Source organism: Micromesistius poutassou (genome assembly GCF_964030765.1).
Source record: "Micromesistius poutassou genome assembly, chromosome: 11".
Lineage (NCBI taxonomy): Eukaryota > Metazoa > Chordata > Actinopteri > Gadiformes > Gadidae > Micromesistius > Micromesistius poutassou.
The window spans coordinates 16,992,425-17,005,367 of record NC_140281.1 but is presented as its reverse complement, the minus strand read 5'-3'; the positions used below and the strand labels follow the sequence as shown (position 1 = coordinate 17,005,367).

The 12,943-nt window shown below is 47.3% G+C and overlaps 1 protein-coding gene across 1 annotated transcript in view; it reads left to right on the top strand.

Moving 5' to 3' along the window:
• Positions 1–12,943, top strand: part of LOC311355219 (uncharacterized protein) — a 56,181-nt gene that overhangs the window by 22,327 nt on the left and 20,911 nt on the right. The window contains exons 3-5 of the mRNA XM_084474954.1: positions 6,540–6,787; positions 7,352–7,522; positions 8,953–9,084. Of these exons, the coding sequence (XP_084331080.1) occupies positions 6,540–6,787; positions 7,352–7,522; positions 8,953–9,084 (551 nt within the window). The remainder of the gene's footprint in view (positions 1–6,539; positions 6,788–7,351; positions 7,523–8,952; positions 9,085–12,943) is intronic.

Sequence of the window (12,943 nt, the reverse complement as noted above, 5' to 3'; positions counted from 1 at the left end):
AAGACATAACAGGACAATCAAAGCAATGGGTGATGAGATACATACTAGATAATAAAAGTGCAAGTGCAGAATTAAGTCCAATGTGATTCTAGTCCTGGACAGGTATCACAGGGGAGGAGGGAGGGGGAGGGTGGGTTGGTAGCCAAAGTCGTTTACCAGCCTGGAGGCTGAGGGGAAAAAACTTTTTTTTTTGCAGTTCTAGGCAGCCGCAGCCTTCTCCCAGAAGGAAACGGGGTGAAGAGGCCGTGACCTGGGTGCGAGGGGTCGGCCATGATCTTTTTTGCCCTTCTCAGAGCCCTAGTGTCATGTAGGGACTTGAGGGAGGGCAAGGGAACGCCGATCACCCTCTCCACTGATCGAATCACCCGCTGCAGCTTGGCCTTGTCCTTGGCCAATGCAGCGGGGAACCAGGTGATGATGGAATGGGTGAGGATGGACTCAATGATGGCGGTGTAAAACTGGGTCATCATCGTTCTCGGCAGCCTAAATTTTTTAAGCTGCCGGAGGAAGAACATCCTCATGTGGGCCTTCATTGAAAGGGCCATGATGTTCAGCTCCCACTTCAAGTCCCTGGAGAGGGTCAAGCCAAGAAAGCGGCAGGACTCAACAGAGGCAACCGGGGTTTCACCCAGCATGAGGGGAGTGGGAGGAGCTGCGTTTCTCCTGAAGTCCACCACCATCTCCACTTCTCCCGCGCGTTGAGCTCCAGGTTGTTGCAGCTGCACCAGCTCTGTAGCCGCTCGATCTCCCTCCTATATGCAGACTCGTCCCCCCTGGAAACGAGGGGGGACGAAGCTATGAAGCTACAAAGCTATGAAGCGATGAAGCTACAAAGCTACGAAGCTATGAAGATACAAAGCTATGAAGCGATGAAGCTACAAAGCTACGAAGCTATGAAGCGACGAAGCTATGAAGTCGATATGGTGAATTAGAAGAGATAAAACAGTGAATAGTATAATATAAACACTACTAGAATAGAGTAGAGAAGAGTAGAATCCAGAAGCAGAGCCAGCTTGATCCGTGCATTTGGTCTGGGAAGCTTATTGGTTGCCGATATAGCAGTTGCAGAGAGCTTGCTCACAGTGTAAAATTGTGTGAATAATGAAGCAGTGGTCGAGAGAGAGAGAGAGAGAGAGAGAGAGAGAGAGAGAGAGAGAGAGAGAGAGAGAGAGAGAGAGAGAGAGAGAGAGAGAGAGAGAGAGAGAGAGAGAGAGAGAGAGAGAGAGAGAGAGAGAGAGAGAGACAGACTTGTTGGTAACATGTGGTGAAACTGAAACACCACATGATCTTAGGTTTGTAATCAGGAGGCCTAAAATCTCTCCTCAAACGACCAACTTCATGGTTTGGTTACACAGGGTTATCTCTGGTGGAGGTAAGTGTGTGTGTTTGCACAGCTATGCAGACATATGTATGTCTTTAGTTTGTTCACAAATGCAAACTATCTCTCTCTCGCTCTCTTTCTCTCTCTCATATTCATTTATATATATCAGTGTTAGTTCACAGGGTATCTATCTCACATGTTTATATAGTTGCTGAGACTTGAGAGTTTTCTCACATTTCATGATGATTATTTCATTTTAGTTAGTAACAGCTGTATCGCAGACACCCACCACGTTGCACACTCATGCATTCACACACAACAAGCATACAGAAACACACACACACACACACACACACACACACACACACACACACACACACACACACACACACACACACACACACACACACACACACACACACACACACACACGATCTCTAGCCTTCAACACTGTAAGCCAGACCAGACATCTTGTCGAGAGACCCCTTCTGAACTTCTCTGCGAGAGCGTTTGTCATAAACCATAGCTTAGCGTAGCTTTGGAACGTCTTCCTGCTGGCTTTGTTCATAACCAGATATACATACCTCTCCCTCCATGGGGTCCAGCCCTGACCTCATCCACCCACAGTGTGTTATTTACATTCCGGTTACAGTTCTGCAGTGTACTGTATGCCTGCAGGGATGGAATCAACCTTTGGTGCACAAGACAATCCGTGTTTTCTACGTGTAAATACAATAGCATGACATAGCCCCTGGTGTTCTGACAGGGTTGATCACTATGTGAGGCACCGCAATCGTATTCAGACAATTGATTTGATCTAACGTGACTTCAGATACTGTACACGCCATTAAGGAGCAGGTTGAGGCTTCTGACACTTTGTTCAAAGAGGCTTTAGAGGCAGTCTGCACACTGTGGCAACCCGGCCTCGTCCCAATCAACATGATGCAGAGCACCTGAGGAGCCGGGAGGAAACCTGCTTAAAAGGCAGGCTTCCACAGCCATTCAGGGCTCTCTCTTGGCTGGGGTGGAAGAAGAGTCCAGCCGTTGTGGCTGTGCCACCTGATAATCTTTTAGTTATTTTTAGAAAGACTTTATTATTTGATTAAACGGGCCGTTGTGGCCCGTTTAACACCCCTTGTTGTAAAATTACAACGTTACCTTTAACCATCCTAAAAAACAATCTGTTATATTTTATCTTATTTTTTTACTACATTTACATAGTCATTCGGTCCTATTGTTCAGTCTCACAATACTATTGGATCGTACATTTGTTTATAATTCACGCCTTCTGGCCATGAACTCACACAACCTCTCAAGGTTTCCTTCGAACAACATCTATTTGTTTCATTGGACTGGATTCATCAGATTCAAGTAAGTAAAATGTCTTTTATATTTTTTTTGGTTGTTATTACAATGTCTATAGCATGTACATATGTAGTTATTGTGGAATAGATGCATCAAATTTCATTTAGAGCTTGTTATATAATTGTTGCAATTATACAACACTGGGTGAATGTGGTAGTCAAAATAGCTGGCTTGTTGCAGTGGGCTCAAACAGGTTGTATTCCCTCCACTACACCACTGCCTGAAACTGAGTATTTTCTTTATACATGGATAGTATACATTCTACCCTTGTGTTGTGTTCTGGTCAAATTTGACTGATTTTAAAAGTTTTATCTCTAAAAAATGTAGTTAATTTGATCAGCCTGACCTAAAATTCCATGACTTTGTCCACAAAGAGGATATCAACAGACAATTCAGTTCTGGGGAAGGGAATGTTCCTGAATGTGGGGTGTGGATGTAAGTGGGGATATGCATGTTTTCCTTTTAGTATGATAATTAGAGCCATTAAACCATTTACATTTACATTTAGGGAATTTAGCAGACGCTTTTGTCCAAAGCGACTTACCAGGCAGACAGTATTGTCTGCCTGGAAAACATTTCTACCCTGAGCACTTGGTCCACCACCCTATCTATTCCTTCAGGTTACCACCTGTTCCCCACTACCCCTAGACAGTGGGGTTGTAACAGTACTACAATATATAAAACATATATATATATATATATATATGTTAATTAATTGATATTTTATTTTCAGAATACCACCAGCAAGGAGAGAGCCGCGATACAGTGTGTGGGATGTTATTGACATGATCCAAAATGGAGAGAGTGAGGTTGAAATGGAAATCAGTGACACCGATGAGAGTGATGAAGCCGTCACACTTGTGTCATCCTTTGCTGGACCTGAACCTTAATATTTTTAATATTTTTATTATTTTTAATAAATGACTTCATAAAAATATGACTAATGTGTGATTAATGTTATATACCGTTATGGGCTAAGTAAGCAATCAACCCTGCAAATGAACCCTTAGTTGTTCTGAATTGTTCAGACAACGTGAGTACAAATACAGAAATTCTGCTCCCAACTAAGCCCAATGTTGCAATATTACAACATTTCTCTAAAAACGTACATAAACATTTTTTTTGAAAAAACTCTGCATCAAAGGCCTCCTACAACAACATCTGAAGGGTCAAATATTTTTTTTTTTAGGTTTTTCTATATTTGGGTCTTACAACACCCAAGTGATTTGTGTGCTGTTGTAAGTAAGGCAGGTTCACTCCCCGAGCCGGGTTGCCACAACATGCATGCACACACACACACACACACACACACGCACACGCGCATGCGAGCGCACATGCATGCTCACACACACACACACACACACACACACACACACACACACACACACACACACACACACACACACACACACACACACACACACACACACACACAAAAACACGCACACGCATGCACACACGGTTTCCCAGTGCACGTGAACAGTATACCACCCACATCCCGTCTAAACTGAACTAATGTTCACCATCAAAGCGGCTCACATTCAAACCCCGGGGTTCCGTGTAATCCACACAACATCGAGGGTTCAGTTGGCTAACTACCCACGGTATCCGCCCCGCTGGAAGACCCCAGAGGAACGCGCTGATTATGTGATCTGGGTCTCCTTGAGAGGCACCTTGAAGCCATTACACTGACGGTGGAGCGCTCCAGCAGACACATGCACAGGGTCTCTCGGCCGGGCAGGTGCGGCGGCGGTTGAGCCAGGGCTGATGATTTCTGACCTCACTTCCAGTATTGTTGATGTGAACCCCTCGCTCCTCATATCCTGTCGGGAGAGGTTTCTGCACTCGAGAGCATTTGATTTATAGGATTTGGATCTGTGAATGTGTAAGGGGAGAGGAGGGCGTGTTTCGCTCAACATAAGCAGCCGCCTGTGGAGGGCTGTCTGGTTCTTGTCATTTTGACGTTGATTACTTTCGTGGATACAGTCGTTTGAATGTAAGCCTTGCGCTGACATTAGGCCAGGGCTCAGTCCTGAGTTGCCTCAGCTTTACATTACCATATACCATAGAGGTGGACCAGGGTGTTTCGCAATATTTCTGTTCTGGTCGCTTTCTTGAGTTTGGGTCTGCCGCCGCTTTGTTATACCGCTGATGGCAGATGTTGGGTTTGAGGCATTGTGCTCTGGGTTGGCTACAGGTAGGCTGCGGAGCCTGGGGATCGCACCCAGAACTTTTCAGCTAGGAGCCACACACCCTGACCGCTTCAGTATCCTCAATCTGTTTTGTATGTTGATGATTAAATGCGGCGTTTGCATATTTAGTGTCTTACAGTGTTTGGGTAGTTCCCCTCTTTTGGAAAGATTGCATTTTCTATGTGCCAAAATCGCTTCTATTGCATCATGGGAACTCACGCAAGGGCCAGGGAGTGCAAGAGCTGTTACCACGGTGACCATCCCAGCTGTTGGGTCACCACCACGAAAGAGGAAGAACATCTGCTGTGATGTCACTTCTGGGTGATAGAGAGAGAGAGAGAGGGATGGAGAGAACGAGAGAGATGGAGACAGTGAGATCAAGAGGAAAAGAGGGATGTTGAGAAATTGAAGGATGGACAGAGGTAGAGAGAGCGACGGGATGAAGAGATATAGAGCGAGATTGAGAGATGGAGAGAGGCAGACAGATAGAGGGAGAACCAGAGAGAGAGAGAGAGAGAGAGAGAGAGAGAGAGAGAGAGAGAGAGAGAGAGGAATGCTGGTCTCTCCGGTCAGCAGAGAGCAGTTTGGCTGGGTTCTCCCTGCTGACAGAGGGGAGGGAGGAGATGAAGGAACCAAACTCCCTGTGATGTGTGAACCCCTGGCAGACCCACCAGACCCTCATTTGCGACTCATCAACAAGTGGGTCAAAGAGGATTTAAGACCTAATGATAGGATCACCCCTTGGGTTTTAGGAGTGTTTTCTTCTGCCACGATGATGAAATTGTCATTATTTTATTTTCATTCTTTTGGCTTTTTGTCTTTCTGCAGATTGGCGCCTAACTGATTTACCCTGAATAGAAGGACATAATGTTGATAGTTATATCCATCAGGATTTTAAAGCCATGTATTTAAGAGAGGGCTGTGAGCCAAGCCAACAGAGGACATATGGTGACAGTTGCTTTCTGTCAAGATAAATGACTTATTCACTGCAGCTAGCACTTCTTCGAAAAAGCAGTTTTACTTTTATCACATTTTTCCTCCACAGATTAACTAGATGTAGAGCGAATAATGGTAATCAAGCAATAAAAGTCAAATGAAAGTCAAATGTGAGCAATAAAAGTCAAACATACAATATACGGTTGCTGTTTATACAGATGGCAGATGTGACAGCGTTGCACATCGGACCGCATGCAGCCGCAGATACTTTCATAAGAGATGAAGCACCGCACAGACAAGGCTGAAACACGTGCTGGGCACTTTCCCTGGCCTTCTTATGCATGCACACACACACATGCATACACACACACACACACACGCGCACGACCAGCCAAGTGGTTGTGTTTTACAGGAGCTGCGATTGAGCGGCGCGTGTGTGTGTGTGTGTGTCTGTGTTCATCTAATGGCTTCCAGATGGTGGGAGGGGGAGTGGTGGGAGGGGGGCCCATACCACCCTGCCCCGCGCCAAGATGCTACACAAACACACACACACACACCCCTCTTGCATGACCCATATGCAGACAAGTGGAGGTGTGTGTGTGTGTGTGTGTCATGTGCCAACCCAGCCCGCCCCCCCACCCTCCTTAGACACGCCCCTTGCTAAAAGTCTCCGCCTCTTCCTCCCCGCCCCCCCCCCCTCCTCCCCCCCCCCCCCCCCCCCCCAGAGGGAGGTTCTCCGGGCGCCCTGGACCTGACGGAGCTGATCGGGGTCCCCCTGCCCCCCGCCGTCTCCTTCGTCACCGGCTTCGAGGGGTACCCCGCCTACAGCTTCGGGCCGGGGGCCAACGTGGGCCGGCTCACGCGCTCCTTCATCCCCGACCCCTTCTACCCCGCCTTCGCCATCACCGTCATGGCCAAGCCCGCCACGCCGCGCGGCGGGGTGCTGTTCGCCGTCACCAATGCCAACCAGAAGGTGAGGAGACCCACGGCCGTTGTCCTCCCCGTCAGCGTCGTTATTGTCGTTAACAGTTGTTAATGGCCGTTATCGGTCTTTCACGGCCGTTGTCAGTCATTAACAGTTGTTAACGATCGTTAACGGCCGTTGTCGGTCGTTATGGGTTGTTATCGGTCGTTTATAGTTGTTATCGGTCGTTATTGGTCGTTAACCGTTGTTAACCGTTGTTAACCGTTGTTAACCGTCGCTATCAGTCGTTAACGGTCGTTATCGGTCGTTACCCATCGTTATCGGTCGCTATCGGTCGTTAACGGTCGTTATCGGTCGTTAACGGCCGTTATCGGTCGTTATTGGTCGTTAACCGTCGTTAACCGTTGTTAACCGTCGTTATCGGTCGTTAACGGTTGTTATCGGTTGTTAACTGTTGTAAGCGGTCGGTAGCGGTCGTTATTGGTCGTTAGCGGTCGTTAGCGGTCGTTATTGGCTGTATTTGTCGTTATCGGTTATCTGAGTTGTAATTTGTCATTTGGACTGAGCTGCATGCAGAAAACACCATCTGTCACCCCCCCTCCCCCTCACCAGGTGGTGCACCTGGGCGTAGCTCTGTCTGCGGTGGAGGACGGCTCCCAGCGGGTGGTGCTGTACTACACAGACCCAGGGGCCACAGGGGGCACCCAGGAGGCCGCCTCCTTCAAGATGGGGGACATGACGGGCCGGTGGGCCCGCTTCACCCTCACCGTGCAGGGCTCTGAGGTAGGCAAACCTCACCCCGGACCGGCCAATCACACTGGCTGGTGCAAGTCCAGCCAATAGGAGGCTAAACAGGAAGCTAGATGAGGGTAACCTCGGTCCCAGGCGTTCTCATCTTACGATGGGACGGGGTGCTACAAATGTGTGTTATTGACGAGAGAGAGCGGGGGCGGGACTTCAGAGCATGCTTCGGAGGAAGTGATGTCCGTTTGAGTGACATCATGGGTTGAGATAGTAGGAGATGAGAGAGAAAGAGAGGGACTACTGATTGAGAAATAGCAGCTTCCGTTACGTGTGTCAGATATTGCTTTGTCTAATTCTTAGTCATAATCTCCATATTTGTTCTCCTTGTATTGTTTTTGTCGATTCTTTGTCGGTTCTTGTTCTCCTCACTCTGATGTTCACTGTGGAACACAGATCGTAGGACGTAAGAGAGCAGACATTGCATCATGGTAGTCCAGGACACAGGATAATTCATGACATGATTCATAATCCCTCTCAGCCATAGACGATAGATGTAAGAGTTTAGGAGTCCAGGTCGCGGCCTTGAATCCCAGTTGGATTCCCAGTTGAATCCAGCCCCTTTAAGTGGTTCGGCGATGGATCACCGCAGACCTTTTGGCACACAGTAGTCTCATCTGGTTTGGAGATTTGTTCTCTCCATTCACTGTAAATAACGTTGGACAAAAGCATCTCCTAAAAGGAATAAATAGTAAATCACAACGCAGACTTGGCCCCAACAAAGCTTATCAAACAGAGCTTCATGGACATGGTGGCCAAAACGTCTGCACGCATATCTATATGTGCGTTTGTGTGTGTGTGTGTGTGTGTGTGTGTGTGTGTGTGTTTGTCTGTGTATGTTCACATGTATGTTTATGTGTGTGTTGACGTGTCTGTGTCTCGTAGGTGTGTCTCTACATGAACTGTGAGGAGTACCGTGTGTATGTGTGTGTGTTGAAGGTGTGTGTGTGTGTGTGTGTGTGTGTGTTGATGTGTGTGTCTCAGGTGCGTCTCTACATGGACTGTGAGGAGTACCATGTTAATGTGTGTGTGTGTGTGTGTGTTGATGTGTGTGTGTGTGTGTGTGTGTGTGTGTGTGTCTCAGGTGCGTCTCTACATGGACTGTGAGGAGTACCATGTTAATGTGTGTGTGTGTGTGTGTTGATGTGTGTGTGTGTGTGTGTGTGTGTGTGTGTCTCAGGTGCGTCTCTACATGGACTGTGAGGAGTACCATGTTAATGTGTGTGTGTGTGTGTGTTGATGTGTGTGTGTGTGTGTGTGTGTGTGTGTGTGTGTGTGTCTCAGGTGCGTCTCTACATGGACTGTGAGGAGTACCATGTTAATGTGTGTGTGTGTGTGTGTGTTGATGTGTGTGTGTGTGTGTGTGTGTGTGTTGATGTGTGTGTGTGTGTGTGTGTGTGTGTGTGTCTCAGGTGCGTCTCTACATGGACTGTGAGGAGTACCACCGCGTGGCTCTGTCCAGAGGCGCCCAACCCCTGACCTTTGAACCCAGCTCCGGGATCTTCGTGGGGAACGCGGGGGGAACCGGCATGGAACCCTTTGTGGTAAGTCAATGTGTGTGTGTGTGTGTGTGTGTGTGTGTGTGTCACGCCCTCCACCTCCACCAACCCGGTTCTTTTTCCTCTATCTGTGTGTGTGTTTGTTTGTTTGTTTTGGTGTGCGTTTTGGTGTGTGCATTTGTGTGTGTTGGTTTAGGTGTGTGTGTGTGTGTGTGTGTGTGTGTGTGTTTGCGTCGTTGTGTGTGTGTGTGTGTGTGTGTGTGTGTGTGTGTGTGTGTGTGTGTGTTTATGTCGGTGTGTGTGTGTGTGTGTGTGTGTGTGTGTTTGCGTCGCTGTGTGTGTGTGTGTGTGTGTGTGTGTATGTGTGTGTGTGTTTGCATCGGTGTGTGTGTGTGTGTGTGTGTGTGTGTGTGTTTGCGTCGGTGTGTGTGTGTGTGTGTGTGGGGGATAGTCTAGTGGTTCAGGTGTTTTACTCCTGGCCGGCTCAGCCCAGATTGGGGGTTCAAACCCTTAATGTCAGCCGTCTATCTGAAGGTATCCTTCAGCAGGATGACAACGCTCTGGATGAGAGCATCTGCTGACTGGCTGTTGCTGCACTCCCATTGGAGCAGGCAGATGGTAGACAGCGGACAGAACCTTCTAGGAGCCAAAACAAACAGCAAAAACGTAAACACTCATGATCCCATGGCGATCGTCGTCATAGTAATTTAATGTTAAATAATTTCTAGTGTATTCTTATTGTTTAGTTATTATTCTAGTCGTGCATGTGGCTTTAAACCCAAATGATAAGCTTCTCGTCCCATGTTTCTCCTGGTCTGAGGGAGGCACACTAGCCACTGAGGATGGCAAAACGTTACAGTATTTGGACATTCCCCTCACCTGTTAACTGCTTTGGAAAAAGCGTCTGCTAAACGACAAGACAATCCAATCCATGAGTGTGAATGTGATTGTGTCTACTTGCTGTATTCACGAAGCGTTCCGCCTCGGAACACATCACGTCATGGCATTTGTGTTTCTCTATAAAAGCCCCAAAATGGCGGCGGGCAATTTGGCCAAACTCAATCAGGCAAGTGTGGCTTGCCTGATGTGGCTTCACCACATTCCCCTTGTGTACATCATTACCGTTTACAAAACTTGGGGGAATTACGATGTGGTTTTCCTGTGGTCCGGGGCAGGCCCGTAAAGATTTTGGAACATGGAGTCGGAATGTTCTTTAACGCCTGCAACTAGGGATGAGTTAGTTCAGTTTTATTTTATTTTGTCATTGTTACAGAATAACAAAGAAATGTTGTTGGAGCAAAAACACAGGCATGTAGTTTTAGTTGTCCACCAATTTATACATAATTTAAACATAATTTAATCCCTGTGAATCAATTAATTAATCACCCAGTACTTTACACATAATACTACTCATAAGTCTCATAAATACCCTGTAGACTCCACATAACCAGTGAAGTGCTTAGTGCAATAAATAAATAAATAGATAGATACATCTTCTGGGGGTGTGGTTGTTGTGTGTTAGTTATACCTGGTTACTTGGTTACCAGAACCATAACTGGCAATACCACCGTTGGACCAAAAGTAACCATTTGAAGAACTTCTATAGTGAGAGATACACGAGAAGATACATTGACAAGAACAGCTGTTTGATGTACAAACATGACAAAACAATCCCATGTTGAAAAAGAACCAAAACATTTGAACCAATAAGCGGTTGTCATAATGATAAACCGAGAACTGCAATGTACTTTCCAACTGATGTGACTGACGTGCTACCAGGGGATGGTTGCCCCGGTGATGATGGATGTACAGGATCCTTAATACTTGATTAGAGCCACGGGCCGATGGTGACGGAGTGCGTGAAACATCAAGGCAGAAGAACGATCCGCGGCACCTCCAGTAGTGCTGCAGGATCAGGAGCAGACTCGGATCATAGGTTTATAGAAATTATTCCATTTATGTAATGGAATACCTGTTTTCCAGTCTATCCCTCTCTCCAAGACTCTCTCTCTCTCGCTCTCTTGCTCTCTCTCGCTCTGTTGCCTCTCTCACTTGCCTTTCGCTTCTTTCTCTTGCATCCCTCTCTCTCTCTCTCTCTCTCCCTCTCTCCCTCTGTAGCCTCTCGCCTCTCTCTCTCTCTTGAATCCCTATCTCTCCCTCTCCTGTGTGTCTCTCTCTCCCGCATCTCTCTCTCTCTCTCTCTCTCTCTCTCTCTCTCTCTCTCTCTCTCTCTCTCTCTCTCTCTCTCTCTCTCTTATTATTTTTATCCCATTCATTTAATTGAGGGAGAACATACCAGGAGGAATACCCAGGAAATGACCGAGGTGCAGTGCTGGACATTCCACATTAAAAGCCCTTCCAAGTATGTTGAATGGTGTGGGTCTGCTCAGTAGCAGGATCCACAGGGATCACGATGGCTGAGGTACGCTGACTCCCTATCCCTCTCCCCCTCTCCTCCTCTCCCCCTCTCTCTCCCTCCCCTCTTCCCTCTCCCTCTCTCCCTCCTTCTTCCCTCACCCCCGCACCCCCTCTCCCCCTCTCTCCCTCTCCCCCTCCCCCTCTCCCCCTCTACCTCTCACGCACACACACACACACACACACACACACACACACACACACACACACACACACACACACACACACACATATCTGCACTAACATACAAATGGATTCTGGATGAATGGTTTGGACATTTCACTGATTAAATCAAATTGATGGACGTGTGTGTCTTTATGTTTGTGTGTATAGTTTGAGTAACAAAGTTTCACATGTACGCACACACGGACATACAGACACAGACACACACACACACACACACACACACACACACACACACATACACACTCAGATACACACACACACACTCGCACACACACACACACACACACACACACACACACACAGATACAGACCCACACACACAATATCACACACACATTGTAGCATTGCTGCGATACAGCTTTGTGTTGCCACGGGCAACCGTCCCCCCTATCATAAATCCAGCGTCACTTCTTCATTGGAATTCTTGCCGTCCTATTCTCTCCTCCTCTCTATCCCCCTCCTCCTCCTCCGCTTCTGAATATGGAAGCCATGATGTCATTCCTTCCCTGATTGCATTGACGTGCAATACACACAATCAGAGGCACTGTGTGTGTGTGTGTGTATGTGTGTCTGTGTGTGTGACTGTATGTGTGTGTGTGTGTGTGTGTGTGTGTGTGTGTGTGTGTGTGTGTGTGTGTGTGTGTGTGTGTGTGTGTGTGTGTGTCTCTGTGTGTGTGTGTGTGTGTGTGTGTGTGTGTGTGTGTGTGTGTGTGTTGTGTGTTGATCTGCATAGTTGAGATCATTGTATTAATATCTGCTTGGTGGTTGTGTTGTCTTCAGTACAGCTGTTTTCGATCATTTGAGACACACACACTCGCATACACACACAAATACACACACAACGTGCCTTTCCTTTATATTGTTTGAGTATGGACTGGTGTGTGTTTCATGCATGTGTGTGTTCGTGTATTTCTGTGTTTGTCTGTGTGTGTGTGTGTGTGTGTGTGTGTGTGTGCGTGTTCCCCCTCTGATCTCAACAACCCGCATGTCAGTCAAACATCACAGGAGACCACATGTCGACAGCCACACACTAAACCAAACGTAGAAACTGCGTCTGAGCCTTTAGGGGCCATGGATCATGTGCTGACGGCTCCTCTGCTACACAACGTGTGGAGCTCACAGCCCTCTCACAGCAACAACAGTGTGTTGCTGCTGGCAACGTGGGCTGGTGCAGTGTGTTCCAGATGTGTTGTTTACTGTTTACTGACACATGTGTCTGGTTGGGTTGTTTACCTCGTCTTCCATTCACGCTGCTAGACTCTATCTCTCTTATCTATATCTCTCTGTTTCTCTCTCCCTCTTT